Source organism: Carlito syrichta, unplaced genomic scaffold (assembly GCF_000164805.1).
Source record: "Carlito syrichta isolate Samal-C Ts95f unplaced genomic scaffold, Tarsius_syrichta-2.0.1 Scaffold288335, whole genome shotgun sequence".
NCBI classification, from domain to species: Eukaryota; Metazoa; Chordata; class Mammalia; order Primates; family Tarsiidae; genus Carlito; species Carlito syrichta.
The window spans coordinates 3,990-26,445 of record NW_007232431.1 but is presented as its reverse complement, the minus strand read 5'-3'; the positions used below and the strand labels follow the sequence as shown (position 1 = coordinate 26,445).

Below are 22,456 nucleotides of genomic sequence, written 5' to 3'. Positions count from 1 at the left end.
CTGCTGGGCTCTGGCTATCCTTCCGCCTCAGCCTTCCAAGTAGCTGGAACTACAGGCGTGCGCTACCACGCCCGGCTAATTTTTGATTTATTGTAGAGATGAGGTCTCGCAAAGTTGCCCATGCGGGTCTCGAACCCACAGGCCAAACTGCTTTTTAAAATGTCATATGTTAACTCCAGCATTTGCTGAATACATTCTGATGGATCCCAGCCCGGAGTATGCCCCGATATTCGGGCTGATGCAAGAGAAGATCTACATAAGTAAGATAGTGGTTGAGTTCCTGCAGAATAATCCTGATTCGACCTATGAAGACCTGATTAACAAGATTGAGGTAAGACATTGAGGGTTCCCTGTAATCTGGGATTCACACATGAACTCATCGAGAATCAACAGAAACTGTTCTTCAGCTAGATGAGAACAGCTGTGCCCAAGCATGAGAGAAACCTCTGCTGTTTTCTTTCTTCAAGACCACTGTTCCTCCCTCTGGACTCAACCTGAACCGCTTCACAGAGGACTCTCTCCTTCGTCACGCCCAGTTTGTGGTAGAGCAAGTAGAGAGCTACGATGAGGCGGGAGACAGCGACGAGCAGCCCATCTTTCTGACTCCCTGCATGAGAGACCTGATCAAGCTGGCCGGAGTCACTCTGGGACAGAGGTAAGGGTGCAGCAGGAATGCGACTGAAGACCTGAGAGTGGGGAGGCTGTGTGTCCCGAGTCCCCTACCCTGTCTGCTAAAACACCCAAAACCTCTTCAGGCGAGCTGAAAGGCGGCAGACCATCCGGCATTCTGCCAAGGAGAAGGACAAAGGGCCCACAAAAGCCACCACCACCAAGCTGGTCTACCAGATCTTTGACACGTTCTTTGCAGAACAGATTGAAAAGGATGACAGAGAGGACAAGGAGAACACCTTCAAGCGCCGGCGGTGTGGTGTCTGTGAGGTAACCTCGCCTGCCCCGGGTTCCTGCTCCCCTGAGGTGACCTGGCTCCCCGTCATCTCTGAAGACCACCCTTCTTTTTCATTGTGGTTTGAGACTCTTCCCACTCAAATGTGACCCCTAAGACAGTAAGAAGAGAGAGAAGGCGTTAGTGGTTTGTGAGGGCCTGCATGCCTCATGGAACAAACGTGGATGGAACAGAAGTTGAGGGGTGTGCTCTGGCCTTTGCTGCCAGTGCCACTGCCCTTCACAAAGTGCTTCTGCTTGGGTTTCCTCTGCCCACGACTCACTATCTAAAGGCAAACGCTTTCCCTAGTGAGTGCTGAGGGACCTTCCCCAGTGAGAGCAGGAAGAGAGTCTCCTTTCTTTTTCTTTTTTTGGAGGGGAGTCTCATTTCTAACTTACTTAGGCTTCTAATGATATTGAATATGCTCATTGTAAAAACTTGAACTCGCCAACATTTACTGGTTCCTGCTGCTGATGGCCATTTGCATGTCTTTCATGTCATCTTTTAGGTTTGTCAGCAACCTGAGTGTGGGAAGTGCAAAGCCTGCAAGGACATGGTGAAGTTTGGTGGCAGTGGACGGAGCAAGCAGGCCTGCCAGGAGAGGAGGTGAGTTGGGCCAGCTCTCTCTGCTGATGGCCCACATGCCATGCGGAAGCCTTGTGTGGGCGGCTGGGTCGATAGGCATAGAGTAGGCAGAGTTCCTTTGTTCAGCGTTGTCCTGGGCCTGTTCCTGTTTCCGATTTTCTGACGGAAACAGCCTCAGTTGGTTTTACTTAGGAAAGGGACCTTAGTTCTTTTTTTTTTTTTGAGTCAGAGTTTCACTCCGTCGCCAAGGCTAGAGTGCAGTGGCATGCATGCTCATGGCCACTACAGTCTTGACCTACTGGGCTCAGGTGATCATTCTGGAACTACAAGTTTGCGCCACCACACCTGGCTAATTTTTTGATTTTGAGTGTGGAGACAAGGTCTCACCAAATTGCACAGGCTGGTCTCAAACCCCTGGGTTCAGGCAGTCCTCTCGCCTCCACCTCCCAAAGTGCTGGGAATACAGGTTGTGAGCCACTGCGCCTGGCCCTAGTTCTAACAAGTGACTTCACAGGTGTCCCAACATGGCCATGAAGGAGGCAGATGATGATGAGGAAGTTGACGATAACATCCCAGAGATGCCTTCACCCAAGAAAATGCACCAGGGGAAGAAAAAGAAACAGAACAAGAATCGGATCTCTTGGGTTGGAGAAGCCGTCAAGGTAATCCTTGGAGGAGACCCTTGGGCAGGATGCTGCTGTGCTTCCAATAAGCAGGTCTCCTCCTGGTGTCTTGCTAGCTGGGCCTCCCGGACAGCCTGCCCTCTGGTGCCAAGAACCCTGCTCATTTGCCCTGTGTGAGGAACAGGACTGGCCGGGAGGCCGTGTCCTGCGGCCAAGCACCAGCAAGACATTTGTCTGTGTGCCATATGACTCAATTTTCCTATTTGGCAATTCTGGGGTGTCAGGCAAGTGAGCCCACAAAACCTGTTTGGAAGAGAACCGCCACAGTCCCTTTGGTCTGGACTGGATCTTGTTGGGACTCTAGGAGGTTACCTCCATTGTTTTATGGCCATTGGCCTGTCTGAGACCAGCATCTTAACCAGCATGAGAGTGCAGATGTTGTCTTGGGGTTGCTTCCCTGGTATCTGTAAACCAGATACAGTTTATCCAGCAAGTATGTGGCCTGCCACCTGCCTGGCACTGCCGTGGGCCTGGACCATGGCTGAGCCCCATGGGAGGACAGACAGGTGGTATGAGTGCCTGGCAGGGTGGAGGGTTAGAAGGGGCTGCCAGGCTTCAGGGAGGTGACGCCCAAGCCGAGTTTGGGGTCAGATGAGAGCACCCATGTGAGGAGCTGGGGGAGAATGCCCTGAGGGGGCATCAGCTCACCTTGTTAGAGAAAAGAAGGCCGTCTCGTAGCTAGAGTGAACTGAGCAAGGGGCAGACAGACTGGAGAGAGGTCGGGGTCAGAGGTCAGACTGTGGCCTTAAAGGCCATGGTGAGGCGCTGGGAGCCATGGTGCTAACACTGAAGGGCAGAGCTGGAAAAGGAGGGACGCAAGTGCCCTTTGCCATGGAGTGCAGCCAAGGGAAGGTGGGAGGTCCTTATTTGCCAGGCTGGTAGAGATGACTTCTTAACAAAATGATTATGAGTCTTGTAAAGTAACAGAGGGCCACACAGGTCAAGCTACCAAGGACCCTCGTAATGATCATCATCTGAAATCAAGCTCTCTTTTTCAGACTGATGGGAAGAAAAGTTACTATAAGAAGGTGTGCATTGATGCAGAAACCTTGGAAGTGGGGGACTGTGTCTCCGTTATTCCAGATGATTCTTCAAAACCGTTGTATCTGGCAAGGTTTGTATCCTTCCCTTTGCTTGACTTCCGCCCATACTTTCTTGTGATCAAATAGGAGATGCCTATTCTGTTGCAATAGCAGCAGTGGCTTTTTACCCTAGACTGAAACCAGAAAGGATGCAAGTCCCTTCAAGCAGACTCAGGCATGCACCTGTCGTCAGAACTTCCCTCCCATTCCTGGCTCTGATTCCAGGGTCACAGCACTGTGGGAGGACAGCAGCAACGGCCAGATGTTCCATGCCCACTGGTTTTGTGCTGGGACAGACACCGTCCTAGGGGCTACGTCAGACCCTCTGGAGCTGTTCCTGGTGGACGAGTGTGAGGACATGCAACTCTCGTACATCCACAGCAAAGTGAAGGTCGTTTACAAAGCTCCCTCAGAAAACTGGGCCCTGGAGGTGAGTGCCCAGCACAGGGGGCTCCTGCCTCACTGCCATGTGGGGTCCTAGCTGACGTGTTCTCATCCCCTAAGGGAGGCATGGATCCTGAGTCCCTGCTGGTGGGAGATGACGATGGGAAGACCTACTTCTACCAGCTGTGGTACGACCAAGACTACGCGAGGTTTGAGTCCCCTCCGAAAACCCAGCCGACAGAGGACAACAAGTACAAGTGAGTGCTGGGTGACTAGCTAGGTGCCTGTCCTGTGGGGGTTTGAAGGCTGGCATGTGCTTCTGTCCATCAGGCTCAGCCCTGCCTCCATGTGTTCCTTGCTTGCCTAGAGCTGTCCTGAGTGTGTAGACTGGCACCTGGCTTCCCTTTCTAAGGAGCAGGCTTTGTCTTCCCATTTAAGATGTTCTGCGTGTTCCTCAGTGGGTGCACAGATCAGGCATGCTCTTCCATTTCTTAGGCGTCTTCACTTGTAAATGAAACCTTTATTTTAACTGGCAGGTGACTGCTTTTCGGGAGGCTTTTTTTTTTTTGAGTTGGAGTCTCACTGTTGCCCAGACTGGAGCACAGTGTCCACTCCCAGCCACCGCAGCCTCGACCTGCTGGGCTCCGGCGATCCTTCCGCCTCAGCCTTTCAAGTAGCTGGAACTACAGGCACGCGCTACCATGCCTGGCTAATTTTTTATTTATTGTAGAGATGAGGTCTCGCCAAGTTGCCTGGGCGGGTCTCAAACCCGCGGGCTCAGGCAATCCACTCACTTCAGCCTCCCAAAGCACGGGATTACAGGCTGAGCCACTGAGCCCTGCTTAATTTTTTGAATTATTGTAGAGATGAGGTTTTGCCAAGTTGCCCGGGTTGGTCTCAAACCCGTGGCCTTCCAGAGTGCAGGGATTATAGACTGAGCCACTAAGCCCAGCCAGGGAGGCCCTTTTATTTTTATTTTTATTTTTTTATTTTTTATTTTTTTGAGTTAGAGCCTCACTCTGTTGCCCAGACTGGAGTGCAGTGGCACACTCCCGGCCGCCACAGCCTCGTCCTGCTGGGCTCCGGTGATCCTTCCGCCTCAGCCTTCCAAATAGCTGGAACTACAAGTGCGCGCAGCCACACCCAGCTAATTTTTTTTTATTTAGCGTAGGGATGAAGTCTTGCCAAATTGCCCGAGCAGGTCTCAAACCCACAGTCTCAGGCAATCCACTCGCCTTGGCCTCCTTAAAGTGCTAGGATTACAGGCTAAGCTACCGAGCCCGGCCAGGGAGGCCTTTAAAAAAAAAAAAAAACCGAGCTTGGTGGCTCAGCCTGTAATCTTGCACTTTGGGGAGGCTGAGGTGAGTGGATTGCCTGAGCCTGGGGCTTCGAGACCCACCTGGTGCGCGCCCGTAGTTCCGGCTACTCGGAAGGCTGAGGCGGAAGGATCGCTGGAGCCCAGCAGGTCGAGGCTGCGGTGGCCGGCAGTGGCCACTGTATTCCAGTCTGGGCGACAGAGTGAGACTCCAACCCCCCCCAAAAAAAATCTAGTGTCCTATGCCTTAGAAACCTGTTTCTCACTTGTTTCAGTTAAACGTGGCAGCTGGCACCCCCAGAGCAGTAGATGGTGGCAAGGTCGTAGTAGCCAGGGTGCTACTGGGGCTTCTATGCTTCTCCCATCAGCTGGGGCTGGCTGTGGGTTGGTCTTTTTTTTTTTTTTTTAGTTGGAGTCTCACTCTGTTGCCCAGACTGGAGTGCAGAGGCACACTCATGGCTACCCCAGCATAGATCTGCTGGGCTCCAGCAATCCTTCCGCCTCAGCCTTCCAAGTAGCTGGAACTATAGGTGTGATCTACCATGCCTGGCTAATTTTTTGATTTTTATTGTAGAGACGAAGTCTCACCATGTTGCTCAGGCTGGTCTCGAACCTGCAGGCTCAGGCAGTCCTCTCGCCTTGGCCTCCCAAAGTGCTGGGATTACAGGCTTTGAGCCACCACACCTGGCCGGTTGGTTTCTTTAAGGCAGACTGCACTCTCCTTGACGGGCCTGTTCATCAAGAGTCATGTTGAGTTTCCTCAAATACCTTTCCAGCCTCTTGAGAGGGGACAGCATGGGCCTCCTCTGTGTTGAGTTCCTCACAAGCTGTTCTTTACATTCCTCCTTGGGGTGTATTCCTAACCATATTCCAGCTTCTGTTCATGAATGTCTTCAGGTTTTTGTATCTGATTCAAAAGTAGGACTAACTCATAATTTTCTCTCTTTTTTTTTTTTTTGAGTTGGGGTCTCACTCTATTTCCCAGGCTGGAGTATAGTGTCATGCTCATAGCCACAGCAGCCTTGACCTGCTGGGCTCAGTGATCCTTCCGCCTTAGCCTTCCACGTGGTGGAATTACAGGCACATGCCACCATGCCCGGCTAATTTTTTGATTCATTGTAGAGATGAGGTCTTACCAAGTTGCCTAGGCTGGTCTTGAACCCACGGGCTCAGGCAATCCTCTCACCTCAGCATCCTAAAGTGCTGGGGTTTTAGGCATGAACCACCACACCTGGCCTTAGTACTTTTTCTTTTTCTTTCTTTCTTTTTTTTTTTGAAGTTGGAGTCTCACTCTGTCACCGAGGCTGGAGTGCAGTGGCATACTCATAGCCAGCACAGACTCTACCTGCTGGGTCAGGTGATCCTTCTGCCTCAGCCTTCCAAGTAGCTGGAACTATAGGCCCTCACTGCCATACCCAGCTAGTTTTTTAATTTATTTTGGAGATGAGGTCTCACCAAGCTGCCCAGGCTGGTCTTGAACCCATGAGCTCAGCCAATCCTCCCACTTCAGCCTCCCAAAGTGCTGGGATGACAGGCATGAGCTACCGCACCTGACCTCATAATTTTCTTGTGTTGTGTTCTCTTTCTGGGCTTTGGTCCCAAGCAGATGCCTTTACATCCTAATAAATGTTTTTACGTTGTGTGAGCATGAAGCGTAAGAAAGCCCCTTCCCTCAAGCATCCGCCAATGTCTCCTCCTCTTGGTTGCCAGAGCCTGGATGAAGCAGTGGCTGGGTCACTGCTGGCCCCCTCAAGGCCTCAAGTTTGTGTCCTTCATCCCTTTAGGTTCTGTGCTAGCTGTGCGCGTCTGGCGGAAATGAGGCAAAAAGAAATCCCCAGGGTCCTGGAACAGCTTGACGACCTGGACAGCCGGGTCCTCTACAGCTCAGCCACCAAGAATGGTGTTCTGTATCGAGTGGGTGATGGTGTGTACCTGCCGCCTGAGGCCTTCACGTTCAAGTGAGTGCCTCCTTTGCCCAAGCTGGAGCCAGGCAGGGCCAGGACCATGGCACTCTGGGCTGATCCAGGGTTGACTTTGCAAAACCCCACCCCCCCCAGGGACCCCCCACTTCATACCCCTTAGAACCAGTTGCTGCCCAGGCTGTTGTGTCAGTGTCTGTGGCGTGCGTCCAGCTGTCCATCGTTGAGTAACCACAGTGACATGGCAGGGCGAAGCTGTGAGTCTGAAAGAAGTCAGAGCCCGCTCTCCTGCAGGCTGACAGTGCTAGGCCCACTCGCACCCTCCATAGCTCTGACAGCTGTGAGACTTTGGCCCAGAGACTGCCTTCTCTCCATTCCCATCTGTGAGACGGGGATAGTGGTATCTTGCCTGCTGGGGCTCTAAGGATTGAGTGAGTCAGAAGAAACCGCCACACTGGGCCTGGCTTAAAGTCAAGGTTTAGTGAACGGGAGTTACTTCTTGGGGAATGAGAATTAACATTGACGACTTACATGTTAGAGGATTGAGGGTTTTCCAGGAAAAAAAAATCACAGCCACAGATCATTTTCATATCTGCTCTTTCTCAGGATGAGAGCACAACCAACATTTTCCAAACTCTGCCCAGCTGCCCCCAGCTTGAAGTTCCCCTCAAGAGCCTCAGTAGGGACCCCTCCTTGGTCTCAGTTCAGAGACTGCACTGAGACTGGGAAGCAGGCTCCCTCCAGCTCAGCACGGTTGGGGCGTGTCTCCTCCTGACCCTGGTTGCACTTGGTGGGAAAAGGGCCCCTTCCTGTAGTGCTTCTCAGCAGGTACTCTGGTGCAGCAGGTGAGGCGGCGCAGACTGTAGGAGAGCGAGGAAGCTGCCTTCCAGCCTGGCAGCAGTCTTCATGGGATGGCTTTTCCACAGTAGAGCACCACATTCAGGTTGCCCCAGACTCTGCATCTCCTTCCCTGTTTTCCTTGGGATCGCTTCTAGGTCAGAGCTGCAGTCAGGATAGTATAGGCTGTCACGGTCAACCCTGAAATCACAGTGACTTGGAACCACAGATATTCTCTTGCTCTTATGGTTTGCCCATCATGGTGCCGCAAGTGGCTTGGCCTGCGTACCTGGGCTGACAGAGTCAGAAATTGCTGGTCTCTGAGCCTGCGGGAAAGTGCATAGGAGACATTCCCTGGGCAGTTTAACACACTCATGCCACATGCCAAGAAGTACATGATGCCATGCGACCCGGAGGCAGGAGGTTTTGGTGTTTGAGTGGGGTTGGCACTGCTGTAACCAGCAGCAGCCAGGTGGAGAATGCTTGTTTCACCCATGCAGTGTACATAAGTTCCATCAGCATCTTTCCTAAGGATACTCTGCTGCATTAACATTAGCATTAAGTATCTGACTGTCAGTGGTTATTGCCACTGGGTCAGTCATGCTGTGAGGGTTAACGTTCAGCTGAACAATTGTTCTCTGCAGCATCAAGCTGTCCAGTCCCGTGAAACGCCCACGGAAGGAACCCGTGGATGAAGACCTATACCCAGAACACTACCGGAAATATTCCGACTACATCAAGGGCAGCAACCTGGACGCCCCTGAGCCCTACCGAATTGGCCGAATAAAAGAGATCTTCTGTCCCAAGAAGAGCAATGGCAGGCCCAATGAGACTGACATTAAGATCCGTCTCAACAAGTTCTACAGGTCAGCCAAGGCCTCTGTTCATCTGTGAGACTCCAGACTCCTCTAGAAGCTCTGCCTGAAACAGAGCATGACGTAGCACTGTATTTTAAGAGTTCAGTAGATATAGCTATTTTTCAGGTGTTTCTGATTTTCCAGTGGGTGTCCACGGTGACTTGAATGATGTCTCCTAGCCCTCACTTCTAGGTTCTTATTTTATTTATTTATCTTTGAGTTGGAGTCTGTCACCCAGCATGGCCACTGCAGCCTCAATCTGTTGGGCTCAAGTAATCCTTCCGTCTTAGCCTTCCAAGTATCTGGAATTACATGCACTCACTACCATGCCCGGCTTATTTTTTTGGTTTATTGTAGAGACAACGTCTTACCAAGTTGCCCAGACTGGTCTTGCAAAAGAAACCCTGAAGCAGAAGTCCAGAGTGGAATGACAGCTAGGCTGATATGTCCAGGGCTCTGTCTGTGGCATCCCAGAGACCCTTCAAAGCCCCATTTATGGCTGTCCAGATCCTGCCCTGTTGCCCCTGTCCCCCAACTCTGGCTTTTCCCAGCCCCTTTTTTCTGTGTTGATTTTTTTCTCTCTAGATGCTTTTCCAAAGCTCACAGCTTAACTGTACTTTGTTTTTTTGGGGTTTTTTTTTTTTTTTTGCATTGGAGTCTCACTCTGTCGCCCAGACTGGAGTGCAGTGGCACATTCCCGGCCACCACAGCCTCTCAGTCTGCTGGGCTCCAGCGATCCTTCCACCTCAGCCTTCCAAGTAGCCGGAACTACAGGCGCACGCTACCACACCCGGCTAATTTTTGATTTATTATAGAAATGTGGTCTCACCAAGTTGCCCAGGTGGATCTCAAACCCTTAGGTTCAGGCAGTCCACTCACCTCAGCCTCCCAAGGCACGGGATTATAGGCTGAGCCACCGAGCCTGGCTGTTTTTGTTTTTTGAGTCGTGAGTCTCATGCTGTCACCCAGGCTGGAGTGCAGCAGCATGCTTACGGCCACCGCAGCCTCAACCTGCTGGGTTCAGGCAATCCTTCCACCTCAGCCTCCCAAGTAGTTAGAACTACAGGCATGTGCCACCACACCTGGCTAATTTTTTTGATTTGTTGTAGAGATGAAGTCTCGCCATGTTGCCCAGGCTGGTCTCGAACTCATGGGCTCAGGCAGTTCTCTCACCTCTGCCTCCCAAAGTGCTGGAATTACTGGTGTAAGCTACCACGCCCTGCTGCTCTACTTTGTTTTAATGAGATCCTAATAATTGGTAGTGATTAGGCATTAACCTAAAACTAACCTGTGCAGGTGGGGTTTGCTCACCTCCCTCTTAGCTAATATAGGTCAATGATTTTTGAAGTCTTTGAAATAATCACTTGTAGCCGGGCTCGGTGGCTCAGCCTGTAATCCCACGCCTTTGGGAGGCTGAGGTGAGTGAATTGCCTGAGCCCGTGGGCTCGAGACCCACTTGGGTAACTTGGCGAGACCTCATCTCTACAATAAATCAAAAAATTAGCCGGGCGTGGTAGCGCGCGCCTGTAGTTCCAGCTACTTGGAAGGCTGAGGCGGAAGGATCGCTGGAGCCCAGCAGGTGGAGGCGGCAGTGGTCGGGAGTGGCCACTGTACTCCAGTCTGGGTGACAGAGACTCTGACTCAAAAAGAAAAAAAAAATAATAATAATAACCACTTGTAACTGGAGAGAAATAAGGAGTCCAACTGGTATAGGTGAGAGAAGCTCTGGAGAGCTTCTGCAGGAAGGCAGGGCTGGGTGGTACAACACAAGCCGTCACACTGCCATAGCTGGGGAGTGGTCCCCAGGGAGACCCTGAGTGGCCCCGGAAATGTGATGCCCTTTGATTCAGTTCCCAACCAGGCCTCTTCCACTCATAGGCCTGAGAACACCCACAAGTCTACCCCAGCGAGCTACCACGCAGACATCAACCTGCTGTACTGGAGCGACGAGGAGGCTGTGGTAGACTTCAAGGCCGTACAGGGGCGCTGCACCGTGGAGTATGGGGAAGACCTGCCCGAGTGCGTCCAGGACTACTCTGCGGGCGGCCCGGACCGCTTCTACTTCCTTGAGGTGTTGCCCTGGCTCAGTAGAGGGAGGGACACCAGAAAGTGATTCAGTGTCAGGTTATGCGTGAGGAGTCTTGGCAGCAGGGTTTTGGCTTTCAGAGGAAACAGGTAGCTGGCTAGCATTAACTCACTGCACAGGAGCTGTGGCAGGGGCTCAGCAGGGCTTGCAAAACTTCCTCGTTGCAGAGTTCTTCATGGTACAGTTCTGTGACTTTCAAGTTGTTCTGGAACTTAACACTCCTGGTTTTTATGTGTATGTCAGGGTCTCATTCTGTCGCCCAGGCTGGAGTACAGTGGCGCAATCGCAGCTCACCGCAGCCTCTATCTCCTGGGCTCAGGTGATCCTTCCACCTCAGTCTCCCAAGTAGTTGGGACTACAGGCATGAGCCACCATGCCCTGCCCTTTACTCCTGGTTTTTAAAAATATACCAATAGAGAATGTAACCGTTTAGTGAAGCTAAACTTTGAGGACTGTGAGGTGGCCTCCGCTAGACTGGTGTCTTAGTGTGTGAGTGGGGCAAGATTCCCTTGCCCCTGGGTCCCTTGCACTAGGCCCCCATGTCCAGGCCCAGCCCACATGACCATATGGGTGGCCCTGGTTATGTAGAGGAACCAGGAGTCTATTGATCAAGCCCATCACTCTCATGTTGTTTGAGCCTGGCCTTTCTGTGTTGGGTTATCTTAAAATGATATAGTCGGCATCTCCCAGGCCGTGGTGTGGGTTGCCTCATCAGGTAGTAGTCTCTATAATATTTTTTTCTGTTTTTAGAATGAGTAGTCCAAGTGCTTATAATAGGAATTTCAGTTCTGGCCAAATAAAATATTTATTTGCATTATTAGAATAGATCTTTTTTAGTTTCCGACGTAGTGAGGTCAAACTGCCCTGATTGGTGACTAACTCACTGGGGCCCTATTTAGAGAGAAATTAAGTGACTCTTATCAGATTAAGTTCTTAAATAGTCTTTGTTAGGATAAGCACAGTGGCTCATGCCTGTAATCCTAGCTGCTTGGGAGGCTGAGTCAGGATGATCATTTGAGCCCAAGAGTTCCAGGCTGCAGTGAGCTATGATTGTGCCACTGCACTCCATCCTGGGCCACAGTGTGAAAACCCATCTCTACGAGAAAAAAAAAAAAGTCTTTGTTAGACAGGGGACCAACATTTTTTTTCTCCCAGACTATTATCTCTTTTTCCTCTTCAGGCCTATAACGCAAAGAGCAAAAGCTTTGAAGATCCCCCAAATCATGCCCGGAGCCCTGGAAATAAAGGGAAGGGGAAGGGAAAAGGTACGTCATTGTCAGATTTCTTTTCAAGGATGCCTCCTGAACTACTCAGTGTGAAGGCTGGCCCCTGACCTTGCTGACTCAGGGAGCTCCTCCTGCCTGCCTTCAGGCCTTGCTGCCCTTGCCTCTGAGTGCGGCTGTCTCTGAATTAACCAGGCACTTGAGGAATGTGGGGTAGGACTTAACCATTGGGCTCAGGTGGGCCTGTCTCCCTCAGGGAAAGGCAAGCCCCGGTCCCAAGCATGTGAGCCCAGCGAGCCAGAGGTGGACATCAAGCTGCCCAAGCTGCGTACCCTGGATGTGTTTTCTGGCTGCGGGGGGTTGTCGGAAGGGTTCCACCAAGCAGGTGAGTGCTGGTGGGTTTTGTTTCCAAGTGGCCTGTGACACTGGACTGGGCAGGTTCTGCCACCAGGACTCTCCAGTCTGGGTCGCAGTCCCGGTCGAGTCTCCCTCAGGATGGTCTGATGCACACTTGTCCTTTTACCTACCAGGCATCTCTGAGACGCTGTGGGCCATTGAGATGTGGGACCCTGCGGCCCAGGCCTTCCGGCTGAATAACCCCGGCTCCACAGTGTTCACGGAGGACTGCAACGTCCTGCTGAAGCTGGTCATGGCTGGGGAGGAGACCAACTCTCGCGGCCAGCGGCTGCCACAGAAGGGGGATGTAGAGATGCTGTGCGGCGGGCCGCCCTGCCAGGGCTTCAGTGGCATGAACCGCTTCAACTCACGCACCTACTCAAAGTTTAAAAACTCCCTGGTGGTCTCTTTCCTCAGGTAAATGGAGCAGAAGTCCCTCCCTGTTGCTTGCAGCCAAGGGTGGCTAGACGGCTGGGCTGGGTGTGCACGTGCTGGTGTGCCGCATGTTGGCAGCGGTCACTTTCCTGTTCGTGTCTGCCTGCTGAGGGCCGTGGCAGAGGCCTCTGGCTTCAGGGGAGGCATGGCTAAGCTCAGCTCTGGGGTGGCTTCCGGAGAGTGTCTTCCCCTGCATGTGCGACTCCCGTGCCTTTCCTGTCCCCACAGCTACTGCGACTACTACCGGCCCCGGTTCTTCCTGCTGGAGAACGTCAGGAACTTCGTGTCCTTCAAGCGCTCCATGGTTCTGAAGCTCACCCTGTGCTGCCTGGTCCGCATGGGCTACCAGTGCACCTTCGGTGTGCTGCAGGTGGGCCCCGCACTGGGCAGGGAGGACGGTAGTTGTGGTGTGGGCAGAGCCAGCCCCCGCTAGCTAAAGATGAGGTTCAGAGATGCAGGCCTGCACCGGAGCAACACGGGCCATGTGGCGACATGCACCTCCAGGTGTTGGGGAGGGGGACCCTCAGCCACACCCCCACCCAAGTCCACTACTGGTACTTTCTCCAGGGCTGCGTCCTCAGGGCTCCAGGAGGGTGGCCCACCACGAGTATGGGGACAGGGGCAGTCACAGTGGCATCTGCAGGGACAAGTCTGTGTTGCCAGTGCTGGGTGGCCAGTGGAACTGAGGCCTTTTCTGAAAAGTGCCTGTTCTGTATATCTGCTCAGGGATTGAGCACATGACCAAAATGAAGCAGTCATTGAGATGGGGGACAAGACTGGCTGCTGAAGTGCATGTTGTCTACCTGAGTGGGCTTCTGGCCCCAGTCCAGCCTCTGGGCGTCTCAGCTCACCTGTGAGCCTTGTTGGCCACTATGTCCTCTCTTGTGACAGTCAGGCTCCTGGTCTCCTCCAGCTGTTCTTCTCAGAGTGCCGAGACCTCAGAGTCCCTTGCACTGCTCTCTGAGCTGGTTGGACTCGCCGCAGCTTCCCTCCTACCTTCTCCAGTGTCCTCCTATCTGGTCTCACTTCCTTCAGTGGGAGTATCCCTGCTGGCCTAACTAGGGATTCCACGGCACGTGCCACATTGGCCGGCTGCCTCCCAGAGGCAGGTGCTGTCGACCCTGGGCCTGGGTCTGGTCTATCGCGAATGCCTTGCTAACCGCACATGTGTCTGACCCTCCCTTACACAGGCTGGCCAGTACGGTGTGGCCCAGACGCGGAGACGGGCCATCATCCTGGCTGCAGCACCTGGAGAGACACTCCCCCTGTTCCCAGAGCCACTGCATGTGTTTGCTCCCCGGGCCTGCCAGCTGAGCGTTGTGGTGGACGACAAGAAGTTTGTTAGCAACATAACCAGGTAGGAGACCTGTCGCTTCGCCCCTCTGTGTGCTGCAGGACTGGCATCCTCTGGTCATAGTGCCTGTGAGTGTTTCCTGGGGGGCTGGGGTTAGGGAGAGTCCTGGGTTGAGGCGTGGGCAGTGTGGCAGCCAGCCTGCTATACGAGCCCTCTGCTGCTTCGGGTCCTGAGATCTGCCTTCAAGTCAGCACCACACCACAGCTTGTCTCCCTTGCAGATGGCGTCCAAGTCTAGAGAGCTCTCCATACCTGGGTGGCACCATGACTGCTGGCAGAAGCAGTGCTAGCAGTCAGGGTGTGGTGACTGACAGGACGGCGGTCATGTGCATCCCCAGAGGGGCTGACAGACTGCCTGGTCTGTTGCAGGTTGAGCTCAGGGCCCTTCCGAACCATCACGGTGCGGGACACCATGTCCGACCTGCCTGAGGTGCGGAATGGAGCCTCAGCGCTGGAGATCCTGTACAACGGGGAGCCCCAGTCCTGGTTCCAGAGGCAGCTGCGGGGCTCTCAGTACCAGCCCATCCTCAGGGACCACATCTGCAAGGTAATACCTGTTGCAGCTGCTCCCTGCATCTGTTCCTGCTAGACCAGCAGTCTAGCCCCATGGCCTCATGGTACAGACTTGTGGTCAGAGCCTCTGAGGCTCTGGGTGGGTGCCCTGGCCCCAGCCGCCGCCTCAGCCAGCACATGCCTCTGGCTTTGCTCCTTCTCTGCCTCGGCTCTAAATCTTAACATGCCATCTCAGCAGCTCCTGGCCCCACCTCCTCTGTCTCCTGCTTTTTTCAAACCCTTACTCCCCCAGCCCATGTCCCCTGGATCTCCCAGTGGCGCAGTCATGTGAGGTGTCCATGGGAGCTGCCATGGTCTGAACGAGGCCAGAATGGTGTCTGGCCACTGCCCACCCCTTCAGCCTCCCTCGCCGCCACCTTTTCGCTGCTCTCCCCAGTGCCCTGACGCTGGCCCCCAGTCAGCCCTTCACCCTCCCATGCCACCCCGTGCTCTTGCTCTGTGGTCCCCGTGCCACATGTATCACCCCTAAACTTGTCTCCTCTTGAGGGTATGAACCCATGGGAGTTCCTGGTAACTGAGGTGTCCTCAGGACCCAGCCCACCACAGACACTCAAATGCTCCCGAGCGAGTTGACAGCCAGGCCCACTGCTCTTTCAGGACATGAGCGCACTGGTGGCCGCCCGCATGCGCCACATCCCCCTGGCCCCTGGCTCTGACTGGCGTGACCTGCCCAACATCGAGGTGCGGCTCTCGGATGGCACCATGGCCCGGAAGCTGCGGTACACCCACCACGACAGGAAAAATGGCCGTAGCAGCTCTGGGGCCCTGCGTGGGGTCTGCTCCTGCGTGGAAGGTAGGCCCTGAGGTCATGGTTCCTTGCAGTGGTCTTGTGGGCTCGGGGGAAGAGGACTGTTTCCTGGGGCTTCCCCACAGCAGAGGCTTGGGGCTTTTGGTGAACCTGCAGGCCTCAGGCATGGCGCAGATATGCCATGTAGGGTGTCCCCAAGCAAATGGCTACTGAGGATATGAAGCAGTAAAAGTGGTGCCCAGTGAACAGGGGCTGGGTGGGCTTCTCGCACAGTAGGAGTAGGCTCTGTCCCTGCTTCCCGAGGCCCCACAAGCCAGTGGCCTCTGTCCTATTGCATAATCACAGCCTTACTGTGGTGGTTTTTTCCAGCCGGCAAGGCCTGCGACCCTGCAGCCAGGCAGTTCAACACCCTCATCCCCTGGTGCCTGCCGCACACCGGGAACAGGCACAACCACTGGGCTGGCCTCTATGGGAGACTCGAGTGGGATGGCTTCTTTAGCACAACTGTTACCAACCCTGAGCCCATGGGCAAGCAGGTAGGGGGAGGGGATGAGGCCTGGAAGGGGATGGGGGTGTGGACTTGGCTGGGGGACAGCATACCAGGATTGGGCACACCTTGCCGCCTCCTCGCATGCCGCCCTCTCCCTGCCCACAGAGACAGGTTCTGGGCCACAGCCAAGGCTGGATGCTTCCACAGCACCGGCTCCTTCCCTGTCCCGTGGCGAGTAGGCCTCAGCCCATGCCCCTTGCCCCCCTCGCCTCTTCCCAGGGCCGTGTGCTACACCCTGAGCAGCACCGCGTGGTGAGCGTGCGAGAGTGCGCCCGCTCCCAGGGCTTCCCTGACACCTACCGGCTGTTTGGCAACATCTTGGACAAGCACCGGCAGGTCAGTGGCAGCGCCACGCTTGGGGCTCCTCCCCCCCACCTGAGGGGGTCATGACAGGAGAGGCCCCTGCGCCTGTCCCCTGGGTGGGGCTCAGGTGAGCACAGTCACTCTCCAGGCAGGAGCCTGCCGTCTGAAACAGGCATCTCCTTCTCCTTCCCGCAGGTGGGTAATGCTGTGCCACCACCCCTGGCCAAAGCCATCGGCTTGGAGATCAAGCTCTGTATGTTGGCCAAAGCGAGAGAGAGTGCCTCAGGTACTGTGGGGCAGGTGGGCGGGCATCCTCAGGGTCTGACTGCCCCCGGGGGTGTGGGGGGGGCAGTTGCCCTGCCCTGTGGCCCTGCTTTACTGAGAGGGTCTACCGTGAGGACTGAGTGACTTATATGTGTCAGGTGGTTAGAACAGGTATCTGGCCAGCAGGGGTGCAAGCAGGTGGCTGGTGTGTTGGCCTGCAGCCATTCCCTCCTGCTTGGTGAGTCTGCATGCCTGACCCTGCCTCGCTTGCTCGCCCATGCGCCTGGGTCCAGAACCCACTGGGGTGTTTGAGGAGTGCTCTGTCTCCATGAATGGTCACCCGGAGCTGTAGTGGCTTCTTAGCCATGATGTTGGTGCCTGGGCATCGTGTTTCCTGGTCCATGTGTCTGCTGTGTGTGCCTGTCACTCAGCATAGCCCTGTGTGTTTCCTTGAGTGACTTTTGTTTCCTTTCAGCTAAAATAAAGGAGGAGAAAGCTGCCAAGGACTAGCTGTGCCCTCCCGTCACCTTGTTTCTGGCACCAGGAGCCCCAACATGCACTGATGTTGTTGTATTTTAATGTGTCGATCGTCAGTTCACATGTGTCGTACACGGTGTTTGTGGCCTTGGCTGACGTGAGGCTGTTCCGTGAGGTTTGCTTATCCACTAATGACTTAGTGATCAAACTGTGCAGTACTTTGTGCATTTTGGATTTTAAAAGTTTTTTATTATGCATTATATGAAATCTACCACTGTATGAGTGGAAATTAAGACTTTATGTAGTTTTTATATGTTGTAATATTTCTTCAAATAAATCTCCTGTAAACCACCCTGGGTGGTGACTTGTGAAGTATATGGGGCTTTGGGTTGAGGCCAGACAGGAATAGGCTTCTCAGTGCTGAAGGTGACCCCACGGGGGCGAGTGTTTGGGGGTGGGGTCGGCTTATGTGACTCAGTCCAGCCACTGTGATGTGAGTGAAACTTGCCAGGGTAGCAAAGCATTTTAAAGGAACCATCTTGGCTGGCATTCCCCCTGGCCTGGATGTCGTGTGGTCCGGAGTGGTTGTGATGTGTGGCATGTAGCCAACGTGTGGCCGTGAGGACAGAGGCCTGCACAGCGGACGTGGAGCAAGAGGGGTCATTGCCACTGAGCTGCACTTGGACCCGGCCCCAGCCCACCCGACAGAGCCTCTGTCTGGCTCGTGGGGCTCCTGTGAGGGGCTTCCTGCGTGTTTAGCCTGACGCGATCTTCCTGGGTTCTGAGATGAGCCTTTCCTCTGGGTTGTCTTGAGAAAGCACTTGCTATAAGATGCTGACAAGCACACAGAGTGTCCATCACCAGCACACATGACAGAGACCACCAGGGTGCTGCGTGCCACTGGCTCACCACCTCCACCATCTCCAAGTGGCCCCTTGGTGGCACTTGAGCTATAGCTTTACTTGGTGACTCACAAGCATCGGAGTCACAAGCTGACAGGCCCCAAGGAATTGGGAGGCCAGGTTTACTGCACACCTTACAATACGGAATGAGGTGTTTCCCTGTTTGCTGTTAGAAGCTGCACCGTCCTGAACGTCCTTGTACACTCTTCCTTTGTCTCCATCAAGGGAAGTCTGGGTCCTGGGGCACTGAGCATCAATGTTTCTGATTTTTAGTTGAGCACATGTGACTGAACTACACCTCTGGGGAGGTTTTTTCCTTGTTTATTATTTGTTTTCTAGACAGGGTCTCGCTATGTTGCCCAGGCTGGACTCAAACTTTTTGGTTCAAGTGATTCTCCTACCTCAGCCTCCCAAAGTACTGGGACTACAGGGGACACACATTTATTTATTTATTTTTTTAGAGATGGGGGGGGTCTCACTATGTTGCTAGGCTGGTTTTGAACTCATGGGCTCAGGCAGTCCTCTTACCTCAGCCTCCCAAAACACTGGGATTATAAAGCATGAATCACTGTGCCTGGCCAAGTTTTTTTTTTTTCTTTAAGTGAAACAAACCAAGGCAGTGCCAAAGCCCCTTTGCAGGCCTCCCAGGCCCCTGTCTCCTTCCCCAAACACAACCACGATCAGGATGTTGCTGTGTCTCCTTCCTGTCCATATTTTTCAACTGTTTCCACATCTGTGTGTCCATCACCTTAGTATTTCCTACTTCTTTAAAACTCTAGATAGTCATGCACAGTGGCGTGTACTTGTAATCCCAGCTACTTGGGAAGCTGAGGCAGGGAGAATCGCTTGAGCTCAGGAGGTCAATGCTGCAGTGAGCCAGGACTGAACCACTGCACTTCAGCCTGGATAACAGAGTGAGATCCTGTCGCTACAACAAATGAAAAATAATTAGCTGGGTAAGGAGGCATGTGCCTGTAGTCCCAGCTACTTGAGAGCCGGGAGGGTGGCTTGAGCCCAGGAATTTGAACTGCAGTGAGCTATGATCACACCAATGCACTCTGGCATGGGCAACACAGTGAGACGACTCCCCTCAATTAAAAAAAAAAAAAAGACAGACCTCATAGCATTTTGTAGATTAGGGCATATGTGACAATCTATTTAGCCAGCCCTTGTGGATGGGCAGGTAGGTGCCTCCAGCTCTTGCCGTCATCAACGGTACTACACACACGTCTTCCTCTCTCACCGTTGCATATATTTCCAAGTTTCCTTATGGTTGAATTATTAGCTGGCTCAAGGGAAAATTCATCTGTGCATTCTAAGTTTTTTTGTTTGTTTGCTTTCTGAGTTGGAGTCTCACTCTGTCGCCCAGATTGGAGTGCAGTGGCCGCTCCCGGCCACCGCAGCCTCGACCTGCTGGGTTCTGGCGATCCTTCTGCCTCAGCCTTCCAAGTAGCTGGAACTACAGGCGTGCGCTATCATGCCTGGCTGATTTTTGATTTATTGTAGAGAAGAGGGCTCGCCAAGTTGCCCAGGCGGGTCTCGAACCCGCGGGCTCAGGCAATCCACTCACCTCAGCCTCCCAAAGCATGGGATTATAGGCTGAGCCACCGAGCCCGGCCATTTTAAGTTTTAGTAAATGCCAAGTTGCCATCCAAAAAGTTTGCAAATTGTGCCGGGCGTGGTGGCTCAACACTTGTTATGCCAGCACTGTGGGAGGCCATGGTGGGAGGATTGCTTGAGACCAGCCTGTGCAACGTAGTGAGACCTCGTCTCTACAAAAAAAATAAAAAAAAAACAAAAACAAAAAGCTTGCACAGTTCCAAGCACTAACAACGGGTCTGAGCAATCTGTGTCTCTCCATCTTTACTATTGTCAGGTAGTATCAAATATTCAGTTTTGCTCATCCACTAGGTTGTTTGGATTTTGTAATTCTCTGAATAAATCTGAATAAGCTTATACAAATGTTCATTGGCTCTTTGTAAACCTTTTGTTTTTATCCATATTGCCAGACTACCCTCCTGAAAGCTGCGCCGACATACCCCTCTTTCTTTGACTTACTTTCCCAGCTTCTTTCTGGCCTCCTAGTTTATCCTCTTGCATTCTGCCTTTCAGAATAATCTTTCTCACAAGAAAATCTGGTGACACTGGGTCACCACTCAAAACACTTCAATGACTTCACACGTACCTCACAGCCTATAAACTCTTTGGTTTAGAAAGCCCTTTATAATCTGGTTTCCATCGCTCCCCGAGTGCCCATTAATTGAGCACCTACTATCTGCAGAGTACTACTATCTACTATTGAGCACCCCATCTGGGTGCTGGGGACCTGGAGGTGAGTATTCAGGGACATGTCTGATTTCTGCAGCTGACATTCTAAAGCAGCGTTTCTTGACATTTTTCTTTCTCTTTTCTTTTTGAGTTGGAGTCTCTCTCTTGTCGCCCAGGCTGGAGTGCAGTGGCACACTCACGGCCACCACAGCCTTGCCCTGTTGGACTCAGGCAATCCTTCCGCCTCAGACTTCCAAGTAACGGAAACTACAGTTGCATGCCATCATTCCTGGCTAATTTTTTTTGATTTATTGTAGAGATGAGGTCTCACCAAGTTGCCCAGGCTGGTCTTGAACCCCTGGGCTCAGGCAACCCTCTTGCCTTGGCCTCCCAAAGTGCTGGGATTATAGGCTGAGTCACTGTGCCCGGCCTCTCAACTTTTTTCAATTATCACCCTCCTAAGGAGGAACACAGCTACTCTAAAATTGAATTTAAATCAGTTAAGTTGATCTCAACTGAGTTATATTCCATTTCTCCCTAAAGATAAAAATTAAATACTTAGAAATAAGAGTTTGATAGGGTTGGCTTTGGAGGGCCACAAATATCTAGTCTGTTCCTCCTTTCAAAACCAGTTTTTACCCGGTGAGTCCTATCGTTCCCATTGAGAATGCATGTTCTTTTTTTTTGAGTTGGAGTCTCACTCCATTGCCCAGGCTGGAGTGCAGTTCCCGCTCACGGCCACTGCAGCCTCGACCTGCTGGGCTCAGATGATTCTTCCACCTCAGCCTGCTAAGTGGCTGGAACTACTGGCGCATGACACCACATCTGGCTTATTTTTTGATTACTGTTGAGACGAAGTTTCACCTAGTTGCCCAGGCTGCGTGAACCCCTGGGCTTAGGCCATCCTCTTGCCTCTGCCTCCCAAAGTGCTGGGATGACAGGCATGAGCCATCACATCCAGCCTGCTTGTTCTTTCTGAGCGTTGGTTTCTTCAGGAGCAAAATGGAAGTCATTTCCTCCTCAGAGCCTGGCATGCCATAAGTGTTCAATAGGTGAGCTTTGTGTTTTACTTTATTTTTTATCTGTCTATTTTTGAGTTGGAGTCTCACTGTCGCCCAGGCTGGAGTGAAGTGGCACACTCACGGCCACCTCAGCCTTGACCTGCTGGGCTTGGGTGATCCTTCCGCCTCAGCCTTCTAAGCAGCTGGAGCTACAGGTGCGCACCACCACACCCAGCTAATTTTTTATTTATTGTAGAGATGAGGTCTTGCTAAGTTGTCCAGGCTGCTTTTGAATCCCTGGGCTCAGGCAATCCTCTCACCTCAGTTTCCCAAAGTGCTGGGATTACAGGCTTGAGCCACTGCACCTAGCCTGTTTTTATTTATTTTTGAGTTGGAGTCTCACTGTCACCCAGGCTGGAACACAGTGGCACAATCACGGCCACCACTGCCTCCACCTGCAGGATTAGGTGATCTTTCCACTTCAGCCTTCCAAGTAGTTGGTACCACAGGTGTGGGCCACCGCATCTGGCTAATATTATTTGATTTATAGTAATGGTCTTGCCAAATTCCCCAGGCTGGTTTCAAACCTCTGTGCTCAATCCTCTTGTCTCCAACTCCCAAAGTGCTGGGATGATAGGCGTGAGCCACCGCGCTCAGTAGAGCTTTGTGTTTATTAGTAGCTTTTTTTTTTTTTTTTTTTAAAGGTTAACAGGCTGGGCGCGGTGGTCATGCTTGTCATCCTAGCACTTTGGGAGACTGAGCACTTTGAGGATGGCTTGAGGTCAGGAGTTAGAGACCAGTCTGGGAAACATAGCGAGACCTCACTTCTACAAAAATAAAAAGAAATAAATAAATTAAAAGGTTAGCCAGGCGTATATTTTATATATATATTAAAAGAACAATAGAATAAGTCCTGAGATGCGCCTCTGCTGCACTCCCTACCGGCTCAGGTACCAGCGCCCTGCGGCACACACGGCCGTCTGCACCTCCACCGTCGTCGGCAGGTGGCGCTGTGGGCAGCGTGAGCTGGCCGCTCTAGGCGGCGCCGCCAGCACGGAAATCTCGTTCTCCCCCCACTTCCGCTCTCTGGCCCCGGCTTGGGCTGCGTGGAGAAGACTTTGCGATGCCTGCCGGAGACTTCGAGTGAGTGGGGGCCGCGGAGGGGACTGGGATGCCGTCTGGGGGTTCTGAGGCTCATCACCGGGTCTGGGTGCGCCGTGGTCGCGCGGCCTGGACCTGGGTGACCCCGTCTCCGACCCCCGCAAACTTTTC

At 52.9% G+C, this 22,456-nt stretch overlaps 1 protein-coding gene across 1 annotated transcript in view; it reads left to right on the top strand.

Moving 5' to 3' along the window:
• DNMT1 (DNA methyltransferase 1) overlaps positions 1-17,366 on the top strand; it is a 29,258-nt gene extending 11,892 nt beyond the window's left edge. Inside the window, exons 11-32 of the mRNA XM_008053629.2 lie at positions 180-331; positions 468-655; positions 756-939; positions 1,452-1,549; positions 2,043-2,190; positions 3,210-3,325; positions 3,519-3,723; positions 3,798-3,934; positions 6,777-6,950; positions 8,393-8,614; positions 10,484-10,676; positions 11,872-11,956; positions 12,171-12,299; positions 12,445-12,727; positions 12,974-13,115; positions 13,936-14,102; positions 14,468-14,645; positions 15,269-15,464; positions 15,789-15,955; positions 16,189-16,305; positions 16,468-16,558; positions 17,012-17,366. Of these exons, the coding sequence (XP_008051820.2) occupies positions 180-331; positions 468-655; positions 756-939; positions 1,452-1,549; positions 2,043-2,190; positions 3,210-3,325; positions 3,519-3,723; positions 3,798-3,934; positions 6,777-6,950; positions 8,393-8,614; positions 10,484-10,676; positions 11,872-11,956; positions 12,171-12,299; positions 12,445-12,727; positions 12,974-13,115; positions 13,936-14,102; positions 14,468-14,645; positions 15,269-15,464; positions 15,789-15,955; positions 16,189-16,305; positions 16,468-16,558; positions 17,012-17,046 (3,407 nt within the window). The 3' untranslated portion in view covers positions 17,047-17,366. The remainder of the gene's footprint in view (positions 1-179; positions 332-467; positions 656-755; positions 940-1,451; positions 1,550-2,042; positions 2,191-3,209; positions 3,326-3,518; positions 3,724-3,797; positions 3,935-6,776; positions 6,951-8,392; positions 8,615-10,483; positions 10,677-11,871; positions 11,957-12,170; positions 12,300-12,444; positions 12,728-12,973; positions 13,116-13,935; positions 14,103-14,467; positions 14,646-15,268; positions 15,465-15,788; positions 15,956-16,188; positions 16,306-16,467; positions 16,559-17,011) is intronic.
• Positions 17,367-22,456: the final 5,090 nt, after the last annotated feature.